Source organism: Alligator mississippiensis, chromosome 4 (genome assembly GCF_030867095.1).
Source record: "Alligator mississippiensis isolate rAllMis1 chromosome 4, rAllMis1, whole genome shotgun sequence".
Lineage (NCBI taxonomy): Eukaryota > Metazoa > Chordata > Crocodylia > Alligatoridae > Alligator > Alligator mississippiensis.
In genome coordinates, this window is record NC_081827.1 from 177290907 (window position 1) to 177317221 (window position 26315).

General features: G+C 42.5%; 1 protein-coding gene and 1 long non-coding RNA gene across 2 annotated transcripts in view; one reads left to right on the plus strand and one right to left on the minus strand.

Annotated features, from left to right (window-relative positions):
• CPS1 (carbamoyl-phosphate synthase 1) overlaps nt 1-26315 on the plus strand; it is a 144346-nt gene that overhangs the window by 62540 nt on the left and 55491 nt on the right. The window contains exons 19-21 of the mRNA XM_006276652.3: nt 497-695; nt 5084-5260; nt 13786-13904. Of these exons, the coding sequence (XP_006276714.2) occupies nt 497-695; nt 5084-5260; nt 13786-13904 (495 nt within the window). The remainder of the gene's footprint in view (nt 1-496; nt 696-5083; nt 5261-13785; nt 13905-26315) is intronic.
• Nucleotides 16543-18596, minus strand: LOC132250360 (uncharacterized). Its single transcript, XR_009462038.1, has 2 exons — nt 17671-18596; nt 16543-16807 (listed from the first exon to the last, which is right to left on the minus strand). It is a non-coding gene; the product is annotated as an uncharacterized LOC132250360 (long non-coding RNA).

The following is a 26315-nucleotide window of genomic DNA, read 5'->3' on the forward strand; positions in this document are numbered from 1 at the left end:
TACACTGGTATAGCTTTGTACACATTGCAGTCCTGTAGCTAATGAGAACCCCAGTATTTTCCATTGCTTCCCTAGGAGTTGACGGCAACAAGTATCCATTTTGATTTGTTTCCTTGTCTGGCAGAAGGCCTAGAGCCCAGAGATTAAAGGACTTTCACGAGGCCATGAAGCAAGCCTGTCCTGGGACCAAGCATCAAACCCAGACCTCCTGACTTGGAGTCCTTAATCACAAGGGTGCTCTTAATAGCGAATTCTTACCTCAGCACTCTGAATGTACCACATTATGAGTTATACATTGCATCAGGGAGTCTTGCTATTCTCGGATGAGTTATACTTGCATGCTGGTTGCCAGGAAAGAGGAGATTTTGCTGTAGAATATGGTTAATATTTTTATTGATGCAGCTTTGGAGGATTGTAGTTTTCTTTGCCTCCTACTTTACAAACCACAATAATAAAAATTGCTTCTCTTCCTTTCTTTCCCTCCCATCTCTAATAGGTACCCATTAGCATTTATTGCTGCAAAAATTGCTCTAGGGATTCCCTTACCAGAAATCAAGAATGTGGTGTCAGGAAAAACTACTGCCTGTTTTGAGCCCAGCCTGGATTACATCGTTACCAAGATACCCCGCTGGGACCTTGACCGCTTTCAGGGCACCTCCAGCCAGATTGGAAGTTCCATGAAGAGTGTGGGAGAGGTGAGCGGGCAGCACCTCTTCCCATTGCCCTTCCAGCTTTTGTCAAATTTGCTTTTCTCTCTGGTCCCCCTCAGGTTGCTGGTCCTTTTAGCATGAAAGAGGGATTTAGGATTGATTGAAAGGGCCAGTCTTCTGTAGGTGCTAGCTTTGCATCCAGTTTTGTGCTAATTATCAATTGGTGTTGCATGTGACAAAGTGCACTTTGTTGTGGGTGTAGATGACAATATTTAGAGAATAATTGACAAGATTCTGCCCGCTAATCAGGTACTTAGATGTCTAAATGTTAGTATTTATTAATTGCCTCAAGCTGATTTGAGTGCAAAATTAAAGGCAAACAGGCATCCGTGTAAAGGGTCCGCTAGGGATCAGTTAACTAACCTGTAAATAAAATAAGAATTCAAACCAACTAGCATCCTCAGTGCAAACCAAACCTGGCCCTGACCCCCAGACAGATTTATTTTTATTATTGTAATTGCTTTGTCAGCATTATTCATTACATATGCCTTAGCTTTTCCTGATTCTCCATGAAAATGCCATTAGGGTGTTACCGGGTTGATATAAGAAAACTTCTTTTAAAAAATTGATCTATTTAGCTTTTCAGCTTGAATTGATCTAGATTGTTTGGATAAGCACCCTACCTTCTGAGTGCTTATTCAAAGCAGTTCAGTTTTACACATTATTACTTTCAGTTAGAATGATTTAGGAGTCATCAAATGACATTATAAGCAATAGTGTAGAAGTCAGCCTGGGATATTCATAGGTTTATAAGGTCAGAATGGACCTCTAGTCTGAACTCCAATCATCTAGTCTGAACTCCAGTATAAGATAGAAGTTAATATGGAGAAGTCCTGTGGTCTATTTTCAGTCCAAAAACAGTGATTGAAATATCTGTTAGAAAAAACATCCAACAATAATTTAGAGACTTAACAGTGGTACAGAATCCTCCACCATGCTTTTAAATTGTTTCAGTGGAGAATTATCATACCTGGTAAAAATGTATGCTTTAATTCTAGTCTCTCGTTGACCCTGAAAACCAAACTGAAAACCTAATGCCTTCTTTTAATGTATCAATTTTTTTTTTTTAATTTTCAACAATTTGTTTCCCTCTTGGAGTAAATTTTATAGGCCTGTTAAAGTGAGAACAAAACACTGTGACTTTTAAAATCTGATTTTAAGGCCATCTGGGGCAATCATGACATCCTCTGCTAAGTTTTCAAGTGCAAGGAAATGATGTAAAATGGGCAAATTATCCATGTAATTAGAAAATTACCTATCAACTACTAAAGTAGAATAATGAATTATATTTTTTGTCGGCTGTCTTTTTTCTCCGAATGGTTTTCAAGTAGCTATTTTACTCAATTATTTTGACACTTGAGACCTTTCTAACATCAGTTCCACCTTGCTCAAACAAACAGCCCTCATTACAATTGAAAGGATTAATTGGAACTGAAATGGATTGCTGTGGTGATCATAGTCTCAATAAGACATGGTGTATAAGATTTCAAATAAGTTGAGGCCTGCAAGTTTTATAGGTTTAACTCCCTATGCCTTTATTTCATGCATATCGGGCCAGTTGATAACAGGGTGATATTCCAGAGTGTCTTACCATGTCAATAGTGAATGGGATTGCAACTGCATTGGTGACTAAGAACATTTTCTCCCTTTATGTTCCCTCCCAGGCTGCCCAGGCTTTGGGGTTCAAATGCACATGAGCAAGTGTAGGTGGGTAGGGTGGACTTGAGGGATCTGGTCCTGGCTCCTTCCATAACAATCTCTGACAAGCATGAGTTGGATGGTTTGGGAAGGGATGGTGTGATTCATTGTTAGTATAGACACTTAGATTTTTTGACACTGATTGTGCACTGGTTGTGATTCTGTTACCTCTGTGGACACATAAGCATTTGCATATAGACTGAGTGTGTGCAGTATATTACAGATTGGCAAGGGCTGTACACAAGTATACACCCTGGTGGAAGGGGAAGAGAGGGCCCTTCCATGTTTTAGACCTAATAACTGAGGGGTTAGGGCACTTACCCAGGAAACAGGAAACCCAGGGAGTCTATACATATGCTTTTGTGGTGGGGGGGAAGGGGCACTTTAATTAAAGTGCCCAGAGCATCTCATATATCAGCTTCAAAATAGCAGTGGGGGTGCTTTATCTAAAGCTCATTGAATGAGCTTTAGATAAAGCGCTCCTGTGTCCATTTTGAAGCATGGGGATGCTGATACACAAGATGCAGAGGCTGGCTGGAGCACGGTAATTACCATGCTACAGCAGACTCGATTTAATAGAGCCTGCTCTGATGTGCTCTAATTATATCGTGTTGGAGCAGCCTCCGTGCTCATATATAGACACTCTTAGATGCTAGATCTTCTTTGCCCAAAGATCAAGACCTGCATCTCTCTGACATGCAGCACAGCACTCTAGCCACCATGCCACAGATTAGGCATTATATAGTCCTTTCTCCAGTGCTCAATTTGAAGCTGAGCCACAGACCTTACATTAAGTAGTCATTAGATAAAATGGACAGAGAACAGTATGCTGCACAAGTCCTGTTGGGAGAAAAGGTCAGTGCTAGAACCCAGAACATTCTCCTTTCAGAAGCAGTCATCTCACTGAGTCACATACCCTCCAGCTTATTCTTTCTTCTGGCCCCAGCTATCTTCCCCCTTCTTGGTTGCACAAGGGGCCACCTTCTAAAGAGTGCTGGAGAGGGGTCTAACTATGTCCTAGTTGTTAGAGAGCTTTCAGGAAGTCAGAGAAGCCCCTCTGGGTGGGAGGCACCAAGAACCTTGCTCTCTTGCTTCCTGGGAAATGTCCCTAATCACTTAGGCTGCCTATAGGCATACTTGTGGGTGGGGGGGATCGGCGGCAGACATAAATTAGAGTGGTTTCCTGACAGCCCCTCTAATTAAAACGCTGCAGGATCACATGTATTAAGGCCCTGTGCACTTAAAAATGGCCACAGGACACTTTAACTAAACCTCGTTGAATAAGGTTTAGATAAAGTGCTCTGTGGCCATTTTTAAACACACAGGGGCTTAATACACATGGTGCTGCGGTGAGTGACACTGTGGCATTCTTATTAGAATGTGGAACGGACTCGATTAATCAAGTGTGCTCCGACATGTTCTAATTAGAATACCAGTGAGCACACGCATAGGCAGTCTTAGCTACTGGAAATAAAATGTTGGAAGGCCCTTCCCTTTTTCCTCTTCCCCCTCCCCATTCTTCCCCACATAGTCATAGTTTTTTCTTCAGCTACATTTTTGTGACCTGCGTGCACTTATGCATCCACAATGTCCGCATATTCATAGCTACATACTTGCTTGGCTTGTGCATGGCCAAATGCATGTGGTCAATTTACATGTACATGCTTATGGGTCCATAGTGTAGGGAAAACAGAATCTCAAATTGTGTGCGTAGTGCCAAAAAATGCCACTTCCACAGCAGGAAAACTGCTATTTAGGCTCACAGAGTATAATAATCTGCCACTAGCAAATTCCTAGACTTGTCTTTGAGTCACAATGCTGCCGGTAGCTGTTTCTGTCTTAGTGCAGTTTAGGCACCTCCCGAGGCCTGTACCTAAATCATTCTAGCCCCTGCTGTGTTTTTATTAATTGACCTGTCTAGCCTCAGCCTGACTATAGTTGAGCTGTGCTGCGACTGCCTGCAGTCTCAGAGCAGCAGAGTTGTGTGAACGGGGAAAAGATTTTTACGTGAAACTTTCACCATTTTGTTTCAGAAGATTTTTGTGCTTTTAAGATTTTGCTTTCTTAGGAAATAAAAAAGCAAGTGGTCGATGGGATCCTTTGACTTGCAAAATTTCCACAAAAAATGGGCTTCTTTCTTTTGGATATGGGGGTCATTTTGATGTTTGGAAACTGCATTCCATAGCCAAGAAGAAGTAATTACTTAAGAGATGCATATTAGAGGAAGCTCTATAGATACTGGAAATTTAAGGTGGGCTCAAGGGCAGAGGAAGAGATATGGTATTGCTGTCCACTACTTAAAGCAGAGCCTTCAAATTCTATCTGTCCTTGTGGGGACTTCTGATTCTGCAGGCTGTTAAAAAATCACTTCCTTTCCTGGATCCGAAAACACTTTACAAATGAGGCCACTATCACTATTCCCAGTTAACTGAGTGGGGAGTTGGAGGTATGAGGTGAAAACATTTGCCCAAGGCTGTTCAGTCACATAGTCTAGGATAGAGTCCTGGGCTCCTGAGTCCCACTTCAGTGCTCTGTCATTCAGGACTATGATCTTTCTATGAGTCATATAGGACATTCATGGTGCTTTATGCTTGAAGAATAAGCATAGTTACTCTGAAGATAATAAAGAAGGACAGCAACTCACCATCTTAATGCAAGAGCTTTCATCATTACAGGTCATGGCTATTGGACGCACCTTTGAGGAGAGCTTCCAGAAGGCCCTGAGAATGTGCCATCCCTCTGTTGATGGCTTCACATCGTCTCTGCCAATGAATAAAGACTGGCCAACCAATTTAGATCTCAAGAAAGAACTGGCAGAGCCATCCAGCACTCGTGTTTATGCAATGGCCAAGGTAATGGTCAAGAGGCAGCCATGATATATGTTTGTTGATTTTATTTACCAGATTATTTCCTGAGGCAATGGAATAGAATATTTAATGGGTGTCCAGCTTTCCTTCCTTCTGCCCCTCATTTGGAAAGGGCTGATATCATGCTCTGTTGAATTACCTCCTGTGAGGTGCAAAGATTCTTTTTTATCTGTAATATCCTCTGCTAGTGGATTATATCAGGATGAGGAAAACAAACAAAAAACCTTTCACTATAGATTCTTAGGACACCTCAGACTTCCATTAATCTTTAACTTCTAATAACTAAAACTTTAACCACATCTCTTATGTTGAACAGGTACGCCTACCTCCATGGCCTTGGTAACACAGAGATCAGTCAAACAGTTTCTACTGGTTGAACAACAGAGTACTTTTTAAATTTAGATTGCTCCTGTAATGCAATCATGTACTAAATGCTGGCCAACATTCAGCCCGTATCTGGGCTGGCATAAATGAGAATAGAATTTGGCCACTTCTGCAACTTATATTAGTGTATGCAAAGTAAAGAAAAAAAAGATGCCTTTGACACTTGAAACTAAGCATGATATAAAAAATGGTTGGTTTCAGTCAAGCTGAGAAGTCTCTTTTTGCACTATTAATTTTGTTACATGACCACAGCTTACAACCAGAAGATGTAATTAAAATTAAATCCTATTGTAAGCTCAGCTCTTCAGAAGTCTGTCCTTTTTGGAATAGGGATAAATATACTAATTGTCCTGAAATATTTGTTCAGATACTTATATCTGTGGCTGGAGCAGTATAATATGATTGTGATTAAGGCACTAGATTTGGGCTTGAGATTTAGTAGGCAGTTTCCAGCTCTGTTACAGATTTCCTGGGCTTTGGGCAAGTCACTTGATCTTTCTGACTTATAGACAGTCTAGTACAAAGTTTCATTGTTGTCAATGTCCCTAATAAGTAAATCTACACTGTGCACTGCAATAGTGAGTGGAGATACTTGAACTAGTTTGTGTACTTGAAGTAGTTTAGCTGTTATAGCATGGAGTTCCCTGGGGTCTGGTTTATCCTGCTTCTCAGGTAAATTAGCTTGCATGGAGCTGCATACTGCAGTAGCCAGGCTGCTTTCAGTACATAAGATAACTCAAGTATCTTCACACTACATTTCATGGTGTAGGTTATGTCTTAAAATGCTTCTGTAATACAGCGTACCTGTCCTTGGACCTTAACCTTGTCATGGTGGAGAGGCCTGTGTGTTCCAGTGACCCTTAGAGCTATGTTGTCTGGAGTCTTGTTCTCTTAGTAGTGTCTCTCCTGGTGAACAGATCTGATGTGATGTCCCAGACTAGCATGGTCCAAACTCCTGAAGACCCCAATGGCAGAACAGACTTACTTGAAGATCTTCTGGTTCTCTGTAATTGTGAAGGCAGATGAGGGCTCCAGCAGGATGGAGGTCTCTGGTTGTCTAGGACATCCTTGCCACTGGGTTCACGGCTCCCTTCTGTCAAGCTTGTGTCTGTTGCTTGCACACCGGCTTCCCCACATTAAAAAATGTCACATGCAGGCCTCTGCCAGGGATGTTAACATCTCCCACAAACCAAATCCTGCAGCAATGGTTGAATGGTGATGGGGACAGGAACAGTGATTTCTGGGATTCCCTAGTCACAAATCTGTGTGATGGTCGTTTTGCACTGACTGAGACAGAAGTACAACTCGGCAGCTGTGGCTGTGACTGAGTCAGTCCTGTTTAGGATCCCCTCTGCTCACCCTGAGTGGCAAAGGGGCTAGAAAAGGTGCTCTAAACCTAGGTGGTCTCAAACCCCCCTGTCTGGATTACCGCATCTAGTGGGATCACTCTACTTGTAGCTGAAACCAACCAAATAAAGTACTGAAGTTTGCCACATGGAATGTCTGCACTCTCATGGACTCCCTGAACAGTGAGTGCTCTGAAAGGAGAACCACCATAGTAGCTAGAGAGGTGCAGATGACTGCTGGATGGATCACCATTTAGTCAGATCAATCATGGACATGCAGCTTGCACCCCAACACCATAAACAACCAAAAGGAACACAGAAGAGATTTAAAATCAAGGCGCTCCAAGACAAAGCTAGATGCAATGATCTTCAGCAATGCCTTACTGAGAGGCTCTCTGAACTACCTGATGACATCAAGGGCATCCAGGCACATTGGGAGAACTTAAGAACATTATTCAAAAGGCATGTGCTGAATCAATTAAATATTACACTTATTGTCACAATGATTGGTTTGATGAGAACAATGAGGAAATCCTAGCACTTATCTATCAGAAGAGAGCCATATTTGCAGTTAGCAAAATGAACCCTCCAACCAGCAAAAACAAGAGACTTACCAGCAGCTCGAAGCTGTAGTTCAGAGGAGGCAAAGGAACATCAAGAACCAGTGGTGGCAAGCAAAGGCCATGGAGATTGGGTTTTGATGACCAACATGACATGAGAACTTTCTTTTAAGCAACAAAATCCATCCATGCGCCATGGTGTGCCATCACTCAGACCAGGAACAATAAGGCACCAGGCTCAGATGGCATCCCCGCAGGCATCTTCAAAGCTGGTGGAACAGCACTAGCGCAAAAACTTCAACAACTTCTCATCAAAATATGGGTTAACGAAGAAGTTCCACCTGACTTAAAGAATGCCAACATTGTGACAATCTTCAAGAAAGGGGACAAGTTAGTGTGGGAACTACTGAGGCATTGCCCTCCTCTCTGTTGCCAGGAGGATTTTTAGTTGCATCCTTTTGAATCATCTCCCCCTTGCCAAAGATGTCCTTCCAGAATCCCAGTGTGGCCTTAGACCATCTCAGGGTACCACCAGGGTACATTGTTTTTGCACAACAGATCCAGAAGAAGTATAGAGAGCACACCAGGATCTATTTATGGCATTGATTGACAAAACCACGGCCTTTGACTCCATCAATCATAAAGCCTTATGGAAGGTGCTGCCTAGGTTTCGTTGTCCCATCATCAGTGTCCTCAGGCTACTCCATGATGGGATGATCACCACAATGCTTTGCAATGCTTCAGAGGCAGAAACATTTACCATTTGTACCGGTGTCAAGCAGGGCTACATTATCATCCCAACCCTTTTTCCACTTACCTTGCTGTGATCTTGATCCTCATCCATTACCACCTTCCTCCAAGAATCGGGGCTGAGTATCAAATGGACAGTCAGCTTTTCAACCTGCCACACTTTCACAGCAAAACAAAAGTTACCAAGACTGGCATCACCAACCTTCAGTTCACTGGTGACTCTGTTATCCTTGTGTACGCTGAGACCAATCTGCAGTTCAGCCTTGATCTTTTCTCAGATGCGTTACAGCCTGGGACTCTCCCTTAACATTGGGAACACCAAAGTGCTCCATCAGCCTGCCCCAACACAAGATACATCCCTCCTCCCACAAATTACCATTGGTGGAGAACCCCTGGAAAATATCAGGCATTTCCCATACCTTGGCAGTCCCTTCTCCCAGTCAGTCAGTCTTGATATAGAAATTGTCCCTAGCCCAGAAGTCAACATAGATGGGAACTAAGATCCTGGTCTACAATGTAGTGGTTACCCCCACACTACTCTATGGGTGTGAGTTCTGGGTGACATATCAAAGCCAGCTTAAGCACCTGGAATAGCTCTATCAGCATTGCCTCAGGAAGATCCTTAGCATTAGATAGGAAGACCACTGCACCAATGCCAGCATCCTCTCTGCAGCTAGCATAACCAGCATCAAGGCAAAGCTAATGAAATATCAACTCTGCTGGGCTGGCCACTGTGTGCGGATGGCTGACACTCATCTCCCGAAGCAAGTCCTCTTCTCTCAATGTAGTCCCATTTGTTAGCCTGTTGGCTTTAAACTATCATGGTGAGAGTGGTCCCTGCTAAACAGATTCAGGACAGGTCAAGGCCCCTGAGCGGCCAACCTTCACCACTGGGGCCTCAGTGCTAACCCTTTGTGCACTTGTGGAGAGATGCAAACAGTGCTGCAGATCACCGAGGAGTGTCCCCTCTACAAACTAAGAGGTAGATTAATAACTTTGAACACGGCTAACAAGGAGTCTATTACTTGTCTGTGTGGATTTTCATTCTCTAAATAAACAAACAAACGTAGTCATGGTAAGAGGACCTGTGGAGGACAGAAGAAGCACTACAAGGACACCCTGAAAGCATAACTTAAGAAGGATGGCATCAACCCTACAAATTGGGAAGTGCTGCCTGGTAACAGGTCTCAATGGTGCTGCAACATACATCAAGCTATAGCCCACTTTGAAGAGAACTGTCTTGCTCAGGAAGCCAAGAAACAGAAGAGGAGGAAGGAAAGCACACAACATCTTGGTCAATAGTTGTGCCTCCCCCCCACTGCCAGGGCACCACTTGTCATATCTGTGAAAAAACTTGCAGAGCATGGATTGGACTCCTCAGCTACCTTTAAAACTCACCAGTAATCCACCCCCCCCCCCCCAAGCAGACATCGTCCTAGTATTGAGGGATAGCCAGTGATGAATAGAGCATAATGCATATCAGAATCTTTCAGTCTCTACCCCACAAAAATTCAACTTTCCCTCTTACAATTGTACAAGGAGCCTCATAAATATATTTTTGTTTTGTGTTTGTTTTTAATGTCTGTTGGTTCCATCCTCCCCTCCCTCCCTTATTTTTAAACTGTATTTATCTGTTCTCATGCTTTAAAACATTTGACCTTTGCCTGCAATAACAGATAAAAAACTGACTTGCACAGGCTTGTTGAACCCTCTGTGTGGGCAAGTCTCCACTGGTAGTAAATTGGAAGTAAAAACCTTACCATTTTGGTCTGATATCACTGTTTTTTCACTCTGAAGGTATAAATGGCATTGCAGAATCAGGCCTGTAGGTTTACATTTGGATAAGGCCCATATGCTGGAGACAAGTCATGGCTTTAAACTGTGGTAGGATCATATGTTTATGAGACCACAACATATTTCAGTTCCTGTGCTTGGGTCCACTGAAGCTTTCTCTTTGTGGAGTAAAATCTTGCTCACCATTTTTTGTGGCCATTTATAAATGTAATATTAGCCCCATGATAGAGTCAGGACCCTGAGGGAAGGGGAGGACGATGAGGTGAGGCTAGTTCCCAAAACAGGCAGGTTTTTCACAAATGACAGTGTTTGTGGTGGCTGCTGTCCAACCAAAATAAGCCTTTAATCCCCCTGAAAGAAACCCCTGTGTCTGACACTGAGCACTGAGTCATCTCCATTAATAATTGAGTTAAGTCAGTGTTTTGGGTTTTAAAATTTCAGCATGCCTGACTCAGTAAAAGGTAATTTAGACAGCTGGAATCTGTCTGGTCAGAAATCCCTAACCGGCTTTCTGACATTTAAAAAAACCCCAACAGCTTGCCCCTATTAGCACTGAGCCTTGTTTGAGTCAGAACCAGAGTCTCTTCAGGTGTCATCTCTGCCCTCCCTCTCAGACACGCTTCTCAATATTTTTCATTTTTTAGTAGGGTGATGAAAACAATGATTTTTTGTTTGAGAAGGAAAAAGCTCAGATGCCATACACAGCTCTTGCTTTTGTAATGTTATTCACTTGTTATAGAAAAGACAGTTACAGGAAAGATGCTGGGCCAAATAAACTCCTCACTGGACTAAGCTTAGCCTTGGTGTAATAGGATATATGTGTACTTGCCTACTTCAGGGCAAATTGGGATGGTGTGGGCTAATGACTGGAGCACTGGAAATCAGAAGAGCTGGGTTCTGCTCCTGGCTCTGTTGCTAACTTGCTGTGTAAATTTGTAAATTAGCCCAGTCACTTTGCCTCTCTGTGGGTGTGTTTACACATGCACATTAAATGTGCATTAAAGCATCACAGAAAACTGTGTTCTTCAGCTAATGTGCATTAAAATAGGCTAATGAGCATTTTTCTAGTACCTCACAATGGAGGTACTAGATTTAATGTGTATTAGCCTATTTTAATGTGCATTCATGAACATGTAGACTTAGCCGTGCCCTGTATCTCTTTTCCCTCCTCCCCTACCCCTTGGCTTGTCTTGATTATTCAGATTGTAGGATAGGAGTTGTCTTCTATTAAGTGTTTGGATAGGGCAACTGCAAAAACAATTTCTAGGGTGCCTAATAAACCCTTGGCATAGATTGTATAGTTCATGACACTGGGTCTGGGTCTGACAATTTGATGGCCACAGTGTGGTCACAGTAATTTGGGAGTAATAGTTAGCTGGACCTTAATTTCCTTCTGGAGTTCTCCAGATTGCTTAGTGACCTAACCTGCCCTCCTGGATGAAAAGGGCTGGGTGCTGAGTTTATTGGCAGTGTTCACGCAGCAGCTGAAGAATGGGGTAGGCCACGTTACTCACCAGGAGCCATCTTTCATGTGATGATTCTGTTCTGCTTGCACGTTCAAAAAGATCCCTTTGACTGTGGGATGACAAATGCCAGCTTAGACATAGTCTGTACATTATTAGCTCCCCTGATGGGAACAAGAAGTTCCTGTTTGCTAGATCTTCAGTGCTGAGTGCTTCTAGAGCTCCTGAACAACCAGAATACTTGATTGACAGGGAGTTTATAAATCTAAAGGAAGGAGGTTTGAAGGTAGAAGAATAAAAATGGAAGAAAGAAGAACAGTATCTTTAAATCCTGCATTACTTTAGAAAAAAAAGTGTTGCTTGAGACTGCATGATATTTGTCACCCCTTTCCAGTTCTGTTGGATAAACCCCCACTTGGAGGACAGCATTGAAGTGAACTGCATGATCTCAGGCTAATGAAACACCCCTGTATTCTAACACTTGCAGCATGTTGTGGCAATCTAACTTCGCATTCCAATATGATACTGTCAGTAATGATGCTGAGATGTGGTGGTTAATTCCTGGGGTGATGCTGCAGTGATATTACACCAAGAATAGTTTTGCCAGTGAGTATGTCTACATGTGCTATTGTTGTGGCTAAATAAACTCTGGCACAGTTCAAGTTGGTGTTTATTGCTACTAGGCACACTGTTTGCATGTGCGCCCAGGACTGCAGCATGTTGAGCTGGGGTGTAGTAGCCCTGGAACAGAGCAGCCCTGGCTGGCAGGGGCTCTGGGGGGTCAGCCTACCAGCCCAGGGCTGCTCTGACCCAGATCAATGTGCTGTGGAGAGGCTGGCTGTGGCATGAGAGTGCTTCAGTGTGGGGCTAGCTGTCAGGAAACCAAACCCATTAGCATCTACATGTGCATTACAGTGGAGTAAATAACTCTGCCATAGGATAGTACTTCTGTCGGGCAGCACAATCCTACAGCGAACTTAATTAGTTTACTCCATCCTAATAGCACTGCATGTGTAGATGGTGATATTTTACTGCAGAGCTAATTAGGCAACTCCACAGTAAATGTTTCACTTTTTCATCCAAAGCTGTTTATCCAAATTTATTCTGAATTCACATACAGTTTCAGACTCCCCAGAACTGAATTTTAATAAATGTTTTGCTAAAAAAATGACATGGCTCTAACTGAATGTGAAAAAAAAGTTTCCAAGATTTTTCAACCAAAGAGGACAGAGGACTGAAATTATAATATTTCTTCACTGCAAAAATACCTCAAACTTAAGCTGTGACAACACACCTTTGCGCCTGTTGGGACCCTAATGCATTTGAATTATGTGTACTTGATGATGAAAGAACGGTATGATGATATGGCCATGAAAAATGGATTTCATTAAAAAAAAAAAATAAAGACTTGAGTACTTAAAATAAGAGAGTTTTACAGTTTGTAGCCATATGTTTACAATGTTTAATGTTCCTTTTGGATTTTTTTATACTACAGCATTTTTTAGATAATAACTGATTGGGTTTTCATTTTACCTAATGAACTAGATAGTTGTCTAAAAATTAATTAAGACCCCCACATACCCAGTGAAATAATTAGACAGCTTCAGAAGAGTTTGAAGCCTGTTGACATTAACTTCAAAAAGAGAAAGAAACCAGAACTGCATTGCAGCTGTGAAATTTGGCTCTGGGCTGAATTCTTCTTTCTTTTAGTGATGTGTTCAGGCCAATATGTTTTATTTGTTCTACCTTTTGATTATAGATCAGGGTCTTTTTCAGCTATTTAAAACTTAGAACTTTTTTCACATTTGCTTTTAGTAGGTAGATCCCAGGATAATGAAATGTATGTGGAATGCAGGATACTTTATTTATAGGACATACAGGGATGAGAAGTCAATAGTAGGCAGGGTATGCCTGTATATAGGTGATAGATAGATAGATAGATAGATAGATAGATAGATAGATAGATAGATAGATATAGGCATGCTATATATGAAATTATGGCAAATTGTGTCTTCGAACCAAGCCACTTCACTGAAAGCCAAACTATACTCCTTATTCAGATCAAAGCCTCATTCACTGATATCTCTTCAGAAGTGACTGTAGGAATGGACCTATAGCTAAGAATAATCACTACATATTTCCAAACACACTAGTTATTCTATTTATGATGCTTATTTAAAGCATCTGGCTGATGGTCTCCTTTTTTTTGGCAGGCCTTGTATGATAATGTTCCAGTGGATGATATTCATGGACTCACGGCCATTGACAAGTGGTTCCTATATAAGATGCGTGATATTGTGAACATGGAGAAGAACCTGAAGAAATTCAGTAGGTAAGGACGCAGCTTTTCCTCTTGGAATCTTTGTATTGGTAGTCAGTTGCAGGCCATGGTCACAAATGTGATCTCTGCTGAAAAGTGTATATCGGTCCGCAGTGCAGCCTGAATTGCCTTAAACCTGGTGCAGTAAGAGGCTGCCTATACAGCGGAAGTGCTCTCTGAGAATACTCCTCTGTCGTTACATAGAAAAATGCTTCTCTAGGCGTAAATGAATTTTGATAGTCTTGGCTTATCTTAAGGATTCTGGAAATACCAACTGGATTTTGAGAGTCCTTGATGTAGTTTCAAAGCTAGAGTTGCCTGACACATAACTAGAGGCCACATTTGCATTGCTAGGACATGTCGACCTTATAGCCCTAAGTCTCTCAATAGCTTCTTCTGAACTTTTCCATCCAAGAGTCAGACAAAGTGCATTTTAAACCTGGATGATTGCTTTTTAAACTATTTGCTTTGCTGCAAACATGCAGTGTGTGATGCTTTCCCATCTCACTTTAGAACAGCTGTGTTTTCAGACATATTTAAATATAAATCTTCTGCTTTAAAAAAAAAAAAAATGGCTGTATAAAAGGAACCTCAATAGATGGCAGAAAATTGAAGCACTCAGCTATATATCAGCCCTAGCCTTTGCTGACTAGAGCTTTCCTTTCATGGTTTACGAGGCCAACAGAACCTCCTTGCTGAATTATTGGCTGCTCCATTGCCTCCTTTTCTCTTGCATTTTGAATGCTTGTTGAACTACTACTGTTGAACCACGTGAGGGTGCTGGAAACTCATGGTATGTGGTACATCATGTATAGAGAGACTCAGTAGAAATGTACAAGATATTACTTCTGAAAGATGCTTTCATCTGCTCTAAGGTCTGTTTCTTTGACAAGCTGTGCATTTTTAATTGAGTAGCTTTTGTTTCCCTGAGTTAAGTGAGATGGGATTGTAGCTGAGCAAAAATAAAAAGTTATAGATAAATGACAAAGAGAAGAAGGTGCCTGGTCATCCGTTATTGTTCAGTTCGTGTAATTACTCTCTAACTCCCATGTCATGTACTTTTTTTTTTCTTGAGTTTCTTTTAAAAAAGTATAATCTATATAAAGGACTGTTTATACAGAACTAATGTATTTATCCATTGTTCTGTAGGGTACAACTGCAATTAGAATACTCCGGAATGAATGCCTCTGAGATTTCAAAGCACTCTGCAAGTGCTGGTCATCCTCACTTGGTGTAACCAGCGTCACTTGGCTGAAGTTAATGGAGCTGTACTGATTTATGGCCAGAACTTGAGCTATTTTACCAATGAATTAACGGTTCTTTAAGTACCGGTGCTTCTGAGATAGGCATTTGAATTATTACACTCCTCACAAAGATGAGTTAGTTGAGGCATGGTGCTAAGTGATTTTTTCCCAAGGTAATTAGTGTAGGAAACTGAAAAGAAAACCCTAGATTTCTGACTGGCAGTCCACCATGACCACTCTGAACCATTATTAGCTGAGAGCAGGCTCAGCTATTATGTGTAGACAAAAGTTATCCTCCTGGGACTTTCTTATATGTATTTACAGGAGCTGATTGTTTTATTTTTCATTCTGATATATGCCTCATTGACCATCAAAAATCAGACCATCAAAAATGATGGCAGCCCAGGAACATGAATGCAGAGGTTATCCAAAGAGCCATTTCATTAACAAGTCCATTCTTTATACAGATTTATCTGTATCAACAATCTGAGGATATACAATGCATATCAGTTGAGGTGAACCCAGTGTAAGTGGGTAAAAACAGCTCAATGACACGTTTGTGCTTCCTTAGACCAACCATGGACTGCCTGAGTCTTCCTGTTCCCCACAGCAAGTTAGAACAGTTCTGGTGCTGTTTTGACTCATGGTGGCTGTATGTGCCCAAGTCAGCCAGTAATTGCCAGAGCAAAGCAAAAATCTGGCCATGTCATCTCTTCCTCAACCCTGACCTCTCCCCACGCCACCAAGCCGAGCTCTCTATATCAGGGGCTGAAAGGGGGAAGATAGTATAGAGCCACTATCCAAATGTGCTGGGAAATCCCATGCTCTACAAATCAGATGCACTGGCTGTGGAGCTGGCTCTGCATTTACATATGTACTCACACCCTTACACGCTGTAGATGTAAAGGGAAGATACAGCAGAAAGAATGGTGAAAGGATGCATTTTGACATGCTAGATATGGCAAAATACTGTGTGTGGTAGGTCTGTGGGAGCAGGAAGGATAGAAGCAAGAAACCTCTTTCCTTGTTGGGATAATGTAGACCTGAATCCCATGAATCTGGAAACTGCAAACAATGACAAAGTGGCAGGGAAAAGGATGTAGCTTGTTTCCTGCATGTTGTTCCATTGTGCTGCCCAGCAGCACTCTCTGTTTCAGCACTCAGCGTGCAAACCTGTGCAACCTCTGTGTGCAGAGGAGCAGCACTCATCACTGAATCGATATCAAGGCAGCCAGGGGCTAGGTAGCCTCAGCTGTTTTATACAGATCTGTAGGTGATCTATTTTTGTGTGTCTGTTACATTTGCCAGCTGCCCATCACCAAGCTACAGTCTCTAGCTGTACCTTTCCTCTCCCTTATTTCTTGTACCAGGCCTGACTTGAGAAGTATTCAAATCAAAGTGGGTGGTCCAGAGTGTAAGCTTGTATTTTTATGTACTAGTTAAAGCAATAACTCAATTATAAATTGAGACATACAGTTTAAAACAATGTTATGATTGTCATTGGGTCAGATCACCTGCTGGTGTAAATCAGTGTATCCTCTCTAGCTTCAGTGGATTGGATTTTCACCAGCTGAGGATCAGGGACTGTCCATATGTGCCCAGTCAGGAAATCTCATATAACCAGTTATCCAGCTGCATGAGCATGCAGGTTGGGAAGGTAGGAGAGTGAAGCTATAGGAAGCAATGTGAAGAAAGAAACTGCTTAGATAGATTATGAGAAAACATTGGCACAAGTACCAACAGCATGTGTAAGGTATTGCGACCTGAACTAAAGGGACTAGGCTAGTGAGTCATGTCAGGCAACACATCTGCACTATAGCCAAAGAAAAGTTAACTGAGTGATGCAAATGGGACTTGGCTCATGTGTACTCTCCCTGCAGCCAGCTGTTTTCAGTCACTAGCACCTCCAGTTTTACCCTTACCTGTGCTGTGGGATTATTTCCAATTGAAAATAATGTGCTGTGACATGGTCATCATGTTAAACCTTCCTGTTGTTTAAATGCACTAGCTGTAACCAAAAGCAACTGTCCGGCTACCAGGCAGCTTTGCTAGCTATAAGCCTATTTATTCCACAGTTTTTATTATTGTTCATATGCCAGCAGTACATAAAGGCCTTCAATTAGTGGTCAGGTACTGACAACGTAACAGTTAGCTGGTTCCTGCTGCAGAGAGCTCACAATCAGATTATTTGGCAAGAAACCTCAGGAGAGCACAAGCAGTGGATGGGGGAGCACAAGGGAACAGTAAAACTGTAGTGATTAGTTCAGTAAGCAGCAGTCACAGAATACTGACTTCTTGCAAGCCCTAGACACTGGTTAATCATCACGGTATAGATGGATTATAAAGATAGATTTAGGGGGTAACATAGCAGCTTTGTGGATTTAGACAGGGGACTCTTTCCATTCATGAAAGTTAGCATGGAAGATGATATTATGGGGAAAACAGTTCTAATCTGTAAGCAACTTTTCCCCCATATATACACCTGGCCAAATTTATGTAGGGAGAAGAGACATTGAAAAAACAAATTTACTTACCTTCTAAAATCTTGGTATAGGATATCTGCCGGTTAATCACAACTCTTATTCCCTTTTACGCAGCACTTCATTGGAGGCAAATGTAGATTTACATTATGCCCATGCATGTGATGCTTTATGATTTTCATGGTGCTGTTTAGCTGATGCTGCCAATGCATTCTGCTTTAAATTTGCTTTCTGCCTTGTGATCTGACGTTAAGTTGCGTCAGGTGATACACTCCATCTCCAGGTGAACAATGGGTAGTCATCTAATTTTTGAAATGATCATTTTAGCATGGCTTACAAGAGGGTGGTGTGCCCAAGGACAGTAGCAGAGACTCCTGAGCTTCAAAGATGTTCCTCTAATTTTGTAGAGACTGACGGCCTCTTCGGTAGGTAGTTGCATTCTCTTTTAACCATTTCCTTTGTTAATTGCATTCTTGTGGCTGGACAAGTACTCAGCAAGAATAACCTTCATAGCATTCTAGACAAGTGTGAATTCATTTTTACAGAGTGGTGAATACAGCTGTGAGCAGTAGTGCAATAAAAGGCACAGACAGAAGTGCAGGTCCCGGCATTAACTCATGGCACTACACAGGAAGTGTCATAAGTAAGAACAATCTTCCTGACCCAAAAGATGTTTGCTGTTCGATCAGGAATGTAGGTGATTAAGCTCTACTTTGGAGCCGATTCAGAGAGAGAGAGGCAGTCTCTTCCCTGGCTCTGCCCCCCTTTCCCAGCTTCCATTCTTTCTCAGGATGGGAGGGGGAGAAGGCAAGGGAAGGAGGTTTGTTCTGGGGTTGCCCCAGCCACCTTGGGGGTCTCCAATCCACCCAGCTTACCCTCGAGCACCGGCTGGGCAACCCACAGAACAAGCTCCCTCCACCCCCTTCCACCCCTCCCATTCTGAAAACAGTGTGGGGAGCAGGGCTGAGCTGCATCAGCTGAGCCTGGCTCCTGGTGGACACAAATGAAAGTTAATGAAGGTGCTCTGCTTTGGAGTGTCTTTATCTGAACACTTATTTAATGAGGGTTCAGATTGTCACAGGATTGGGCCCTTTTAAAGTGCTCTGCAGCTGTGCACTTGTGTTTGGTCACATCTGTAGTGCTTTCAGGGGCCAGATTGGATGAAAATTGTCACTTCTGTCTGCTCCTAATGCACTGTAAGATAGATAGAACAGTTCAACCTCAAACTCAAATTTTTAGTCTTAGGGAAGAAGGAAGGGAAAGGGCCTTGCAGTGACATTTTTAGGCTTTCTCAATACCATGAAATGACCAAGGGGAAATATGGATGAGTCACATCCAGCTCTCTGTGGCTCAGATGACTGCAAAGCAAGGAACTAAGAAGTAGGAGAAAGGGAGTAGCATGGATAAACAAGACTTGCTGTGTATTCTCAGAGCTCTAGGAAGGGTACATTAGACCCAGTGTGAGGGGAAGAGATGACAAAGAAATATTATTTTAAGGCAAGGGTTATAGGTTATGGGCTTCATTTACTCTCTTTTAACCAGTCCCATAATACTAGTGAGGGGTTCTGATACTATCCTAACATCCCAGAACATGAGTTGTCATCAGAAACCCTAACTCACAATTAACAGCCAGAATGAGAACCCTCAGCTTGTGTAGGTAGTGTTGATGTAAAGTAAAGTTTCTATTTGAACTGGTCATCTCAGCTTCATTAGCAAAGAGAGGACCTGGGAGCAAAACCTCCTTTTAAAGGCAATGGGACACATGGCCCCAAAACAGGAAGACATCACTGAAAAATCCCACTAGATATCCAAGTGCTTGATTAGTGTCTGCCATTAACTGTATCCAACATTACTTGTGAGCTCAATATGCATAAAAACCGGATCCTGTGCAGACTCATCAGCTAGTGTGAGTCAGAATAGCTTCACTTTAGTGGAGCAGAACTGATTTTAAATCTGCAGAGGATTTGCACACATCCTCCCTTTTCCCTGCTCTGCCAGTGCTAAGGGGACTGCTAAAATTGTCTGGAAACGTAAAAAGATGTCAGGGCCTCAAAAGGATTAGTGATAAGTCACCAACAATATTTATGTAAACTGATGTATCTAGCTTTATTAGTTAAAGTAGCAAGTAGTGACAATTGGCTTTTCTCTTTAGCCTGCATGCTAGACATTATTTTCCATGTCATTTAGGGTGATTTTTGCATTCGTTTTTAGGCAGTTTTACACCTTGAGTTTATTCCTAGCATTGATATTTTTGGTTTGAAATATGGGAAAATAGCCCAGCATACCATGGGCATGATGTTTCAAGGGAAAGTGGGAGCATCATATTTTGAGGACTTCATGGTGGTGAGAGGTGAAGGTGCATTTTACTTGGTTCTTACATGATTTGAAATGTTTTTAGGGTTTTGACCCTTTATTTTTCATGGTAATTTTTCTTTTTCAGTAGAGTCAGACTGGGCCCACTCAAATTCAAATAGGAATTAATTAAAGGGAGAAGTCCTATGGCCTGTGTTATATGGGCCATATATAATATGACTAGATAACTGCAGTGGTCCTTTCTGGTGTAATTTTTTCTAAATCCATAAAACAATTTGGTTCCTTTGTGCTTGATGGAGTAAACAGAGAGAGTGAGAAATCTTGTGGGAAGTATTGTGACCATTTCGTTGAGGGGGAGGGGGCAGGAAGTGCTGAGGGAACACAGAGATTGAGTGAGTTACCCAGTGATTTTGGGATAGAGCAAAGAATTGAATTTAGATTTCTTGAGTTCTAGTTCAGTGCCTTAATCCCAAAACCACCCTTCCGCTTTGGTTAATTTTACTTGAAATATTACAGTTGTGTAATTAAATCCAGCAGAGGAATGATGACACACATTGCCAGTTAATAATAGGGTGTTCAGTGATTTTTGTGCTGAGATCGTGAGGAATTTTCAGAATCTATTGCTTGTTATGTATGTACATCAACATATAATAAGTAGAAGTGGCTTTTCTGTGACATGACTCCTCATATAAAGACTGGACAACAGCAGTCCTGAATGGAGACCCTGTGGCTCTTAATTGGGTACAGAATAGGAAAGTAGGAGGTGACAAAGTGGGGGTGGGATCTGATGAGCATTTTTAATAGGACTCTGTTCAGTGGCCTCCAGGGCTAGGGATAGACATTACACATAAACCGGTTTACGTGATCAGAATCTGATTTAAACCTGTAACGGAACAGATGTTCAGTGCACATAAACTGGTTTGAAAATGGCTGAAGCTGGTTAAATATAGTATCAGACTTGACTGATTTGGGTCAAACCAGTTTATGCAGCATCTGTCCCAGATCCCTTCCTGATTTAAGTTAAATCAGAATCTTCCAGCATCCCAGATGATTTGCAACTCTGGGGGCTCTGCACTCTGTTCCAAACCAGCAGGGCTGAGCCCTCCCCTCTGCTCCCTGGGTACAGCTCCAACAGAGACTGCAGGTACATTACAGGCTTCCTCCTGCTTCCCACCTCACCACTCCCTGCTGAAGCAGGGATTCTCCCCTCCCCTCTGCCTTAAAAAGACACCTCTCAGCATTAGTTAGCATACCAGATGCTGGCTATGGTTGCTGCTGTGGGAGACGAGACAGACAGGACAGTGCCACTTAGGGCTTTTTGGAGCGAATCAACAGGTAGCTGGTAATATCCCTTTGTTTCTTCTTTGGAACAAGATGTTTAAGAAGAGCTTGAACTAATGAGAAATCCTTTTGTTTTGATGATGGAGTGATAAATGCTCCCTGCAGTGTAACTAAATCCCTTTTGGCTCCCTCGCTGACCAGTGTGTGTGTGTGGGGGGGGCACCCTAATCAAAGTGTCCTGCTGGGGCCTGGCCATGCTCCCCCTCAGCTCAACACTATAGAAGGGAAGGGAGGGCTGGTCTAGCACCCCACAGCTTCTAGCCTGAGCCACTGCAGGCATGTGCCTGCATTTTTTCAGTCCAGAGGGGATGTCTGTGCAGTCACAAGCTGATTCAGCCTAGGCAGGTTAGATTAACCTGCAAAGATTGAATCAATTCAGGCTCAGGCTTTTTGAATGTCTGTCCCTAGCCCAGAAGTCAACAGAAAGTAATTTATTGGGAATTCCTTTTCCAAGCTCGTGTCCTTGGGACTGTAAAAAGTATGTGTTTGAAAATGGCTCACTGAAAGCATGACTGGACTTCAAAACATTCCATAGCAAAGCTTCTGCAAATCACAGCCACTGGCATTAAAGCTGAGTTCCTGCATTTGGAGTCTGAAAGAGTCCAGAGGAAAAAAGATCAGAGGGTTATCAGTAAACCATATTCTTTGTAGGTGGGTGCCACATGCCTGCCCTCTTCAAAAATAGATTTGAGCTATAGTTTGCAGGCAGATATGAAGTGAGCCTACCTGCTCCCAGTAAGGATCAGGGATTGTAGGTTAGATCTTCAGTTGGTGTGTATTGTAGTAGCTCCACCAAGATTCAAAAAGGTTGTATTGCCTTTCACCAGATGAGGAGCTGGCACAGCATAAGTATGATATTCACTTTTAACTATTCAGAAAGAAGATATTAAGGCTGACAGATACATGTTTCCTTTCTGACCACAGTGGAAAGGATGGAAGTCAGCAGGGAAAATGTTTGATTTAGCAGAAATTAGAAATATATATATATATATTCAGGGGTATTGGTTGTAGCAATACATAGTACTTGAACAGACCTGGCCCTTTTGCTTTGTATGAGTATCATACAGAGAAATTTGATTTGTGTTATAAAGGCATTGTGTATAATTTTACATTCATATTTTTCTCCAAAGCCCCCAAATACATTGGCATACACTTTGCGCTTGTCGCACACATGTTTACATGTGTGTTCCCTTATATAACCATTTGATCTCTCTATTTCTAAATTTCTACATGTTCTAATAATCCACTGAGTTGGCTCCTTTACCTGGGCTAAAAAATAGGATTTGAGAAGGCTATTGAGACCTGTTTCTTTGCTTTGTTTTTGCCTGCATTGCTCTTTCAGCTCATCCTATCCTCCAATATGTGAACTGTCTAGGTCTATGGAAATAATGCAGGGTTCATGTTACTTAAATCAAGATCTCTGCGATGAGATTTATTGGCCCTGGGACCTGACCCTCAAAGATGTAGAATGAGAGAGTGATTGCTGTTGAGAGAGCGAGAGTTGTTGGTTTACATGTCCCGACTCCCTAAATGCTCCTGGCGTTTTTGTCAGTCGTCTCATGAGTTTCTCCGGAGGAAAAATAGTAACAATCTGTCTCCTTGAGAGAAGAGGCAAGGAGACAATTTTTACACTGATCTCATTATCGTAATTGCAGCTTATTCTAAATCTTGTGAAATGTCAGAAACAATCAAGGAAATAGCTCTGAACCTTGTAGTAGTGGAGGGACAGTGGGAAATGAGAGAGAAGGAATATTCCAATCTGAAATCAAGCTGGATTGCTAAATACACCAGGGGCCAGAACCTATTCTGCCTGTTAGGAGGCTAAGTGTGATCTAGCTAGAGTCCCTGAAAAACTAGAAATACACCTACTTTTGTAACAAGCTTTTATCTTACCTTCAAACCAGGGCTTGTCTATACCTTGATGGTGGCATGTCTTGGCCACCTATCTGTGCCTGCACATCCTCCAAGTCCAGGAGTAAACCTGTGCACAAGGTTTGGTTTTGGGCGCTCTCAGGATCTCTGTCTACAGTGTGCTTGAAAACAGCAGCTGAGGGTGACCCCTCAGCAGCCTCAGAGGCATACTTCTGTTTGAAGTGTGAAGGTGGGTGCAATTGGCAGACCCAGGATTTAAAAAAAAAAAGTGGGGGGGGCCTGCAGGAGCCGCAACTGGCACGGCAGGAGTGGCTTCATGCCCTCCTCTCAGCCTCCCTCCCCCTGGGACAGGCTGACCATGCCACAGGAGCAGCAGCTTGGGACTTTTTTTAAGTCTCTGAATTAGGTAAGAATTTTCCTGCTCCGGCTCTTGGCACCCCTTCCCTTCCCCTCACACTCATCTGTACCTCCCTTCCCCTCCCCTTCCTCTTCCTCCCTACTTGTGCCTGTGGACCAACCCACTGCCACCTCTGTCCTGACTACTCCTGCCCTTCTCCAGCCAGGGTTGTGGGGAGCTGGGCTTGGCCAGGGACAGTGGTAGCAGTGGGTGAATTCTCCTTTTCCATGCCTGCCCCGTGTTGGTGGAGAACACCTGGGGGACCAGGCAGGGAGGGCAACCCTGCCTGCTGCCACCACTGTCCCAGCTGAGTCTGGCTCCCAATGCATCCCGGCTGGAGTAGGGCAGGAGTAGGTTTGGAGCTCCCTCCATTCCCCCCACCCCCACCGCCTTGGGTCAGCCAGGGACTGTGGAAGCAGCAGGTAGGGGAAAGAGGAATGGGGGGAGAGAGGAGAAGCTGCTGAGCATGGAGAGGAAGGGAGAAGGGGGGTGGGGGGATTCTTACTTGCTCCAGGGACTTAAGTCCATGGTTGCTACTCCCATGACGTGGCCCAAAAGAGGGTGCAACTGTCCCATACATGCCCTCTGGATCTGCCCCTGGTGGATGCAGCTGGGCAGTGCATTTGGAAGGGGAATGCTTGGGAATAGCCTTGCCAAGATAAATTGCTCCTGGGGTGAAGACAATCATTCAATTACAGAAAACTAGGAAAGAGGAGGGGACAGGCCCACTCACCTTTTATGTTCAAGTTTTGTGCAGGGTGGAATAGGATCTCACATGATGGGGCACTTGCATACCTCAAATGCTCACATTAGCTACTGGCTTGGACCCCAATTCAGGAAAAACCCCTGAACTGCATGATTAAATCCTTTAAATGTATGTGTAAATGACATCTTGCATGTGGATTCACTTAAACCTGTGCCTACCTGAATCGCAGGCTAAGTTTGGACTTTTTCACACACTTGCACTCTACCTCTGCTAGCAATCACACTGCAAAGCTCTTCCTCCAATAACTGCAGCGCTCGTTTTCACATGGGAGCTGGTGCTTCCTCCAAGCACAATTGTCTAGTATTACTCCTGAACTGGTGGATCAGATGAAAGCCAGTCAAGTGGAAGAAAGGACCGTACTGAAACATGCAGGCTCCCTTGGTAATTGCAATGCTGAAGGCATTTCTCCAGTCAGTTAATAGATTTCCCCAGTTCCTCTGTGCCAGGTGAAAATTTCCTCATTAAGGAGAATATATTCCATTTCCTTTTATCATTTATTATTGAAGAAGTAGTGAGAGTGGATGGAGTTTCAGAGATGACAGGGTAGAAATTTAAACAAAAACAACAACAAAAAATCCACACTGGAACCTGAAAAGAGAAGGAGAGAGATTGGCAAAAGGCTTGTATTGTTTATAAACTGCAATATACACACGAGACCTAGCTTTGTGGGAAGTGAGCTGCACTGCCTAACCGTTAAATGATTATGGCAGTGTGTAAAAGTCTGATTGTCTGGTTTGAAGCTCTAGAAAGTCAAACTGTCATTTTGTGGAGGCAAATAGTGGGAAATGAAGTGTTAGAGAAGGCTAAAATTGCTGCCACTTAATCTCCCTTTGTCTCAGAATCAGTTACAGAACGGTGAGGACATTTAGTTGGAAGATTTTTGTCCTTGATTCATACACGCCTCTGGGTAAAAAGGGAGGGAGTCAGCAGGCCTGGGATTTTTGCTTCTCCTGTTTTTGTCTCATGTAGATGAGTCACTTGGGCTGGGGTTTTTTGAATCATTCAGCATTGGCCTAACTGTGCCTCCATTGATTTCTTGTGACTGAAGAGAACATAAGCAAAAGTTTCCCAGTGAAGTTACTTTGTGTAGAATTAGGCCAATATAACCTGAAAGATGTGGATCCATATCTGGATTTCAACTAGCTCAGAGTTTTCTAATGCAGCCTAGACACTCAGTTGGTATAAATGAGTGCTTGTTTTACAGCCTGAATACACCTGTTGGCAATCTAGCCCTGTGGTATTTCCAAAATTTTCATCTGGATTTCAAATACTTCACATTGTTTGGGAATATTTTAATCCAAGGGTTTGGTTCACACCTAGTTCCATGATGAAATCCTGGCCCTGTCAATGTTGATGGTAAAATTCCCATTAACTTCACTGGAGCCAGGATTTTATTAATTTTACTGGTCTCTCTCCTTCTATGCACTTAGAATAAAGTATGTTTTCTCCTTTTTATACTTCATACACTTATACACTGTAACAAAATTGGAAGATACTATATTCATTCTACCTTTTCAAACACTCTCTGATCCAGCTACCACTACATCTTGTTTACTTGACCACACGGCAATTTCTTGTCTTTACTATACCCCTTCTGAATTCTTCTGAAACTCCCTTTCTATAACACCCCAGAATTATGTTACAATGAAGATTAGAAAATATAATATTTCATGCCCCATGGGTACAATATCTTACCTAGTCACTCATGTCATCCTCTATGAAATCAGTCACCTTCTTGTTTGACTACTCAGACTTCTAACCTTATCTAAGTTACTAGCCTCAGGCTAATGAATTGTGTCTTCTCAAGACTAAGATCCCTTTTTTGTATGATAATAATGGGATATAAAAATGGAATAGAAACAAGCTGCAAATGAAGGCAATTTTCTTTCTCTGTCAGTAATCAAATGACACCCAGACCTGTGTCTTCCAGAGACAGGAGAGAGAGCATGTGCAGCAACAAACTCATTTCCTTAGGGTCAGGTCCACTCATTCATACTTAGGCAACACAGC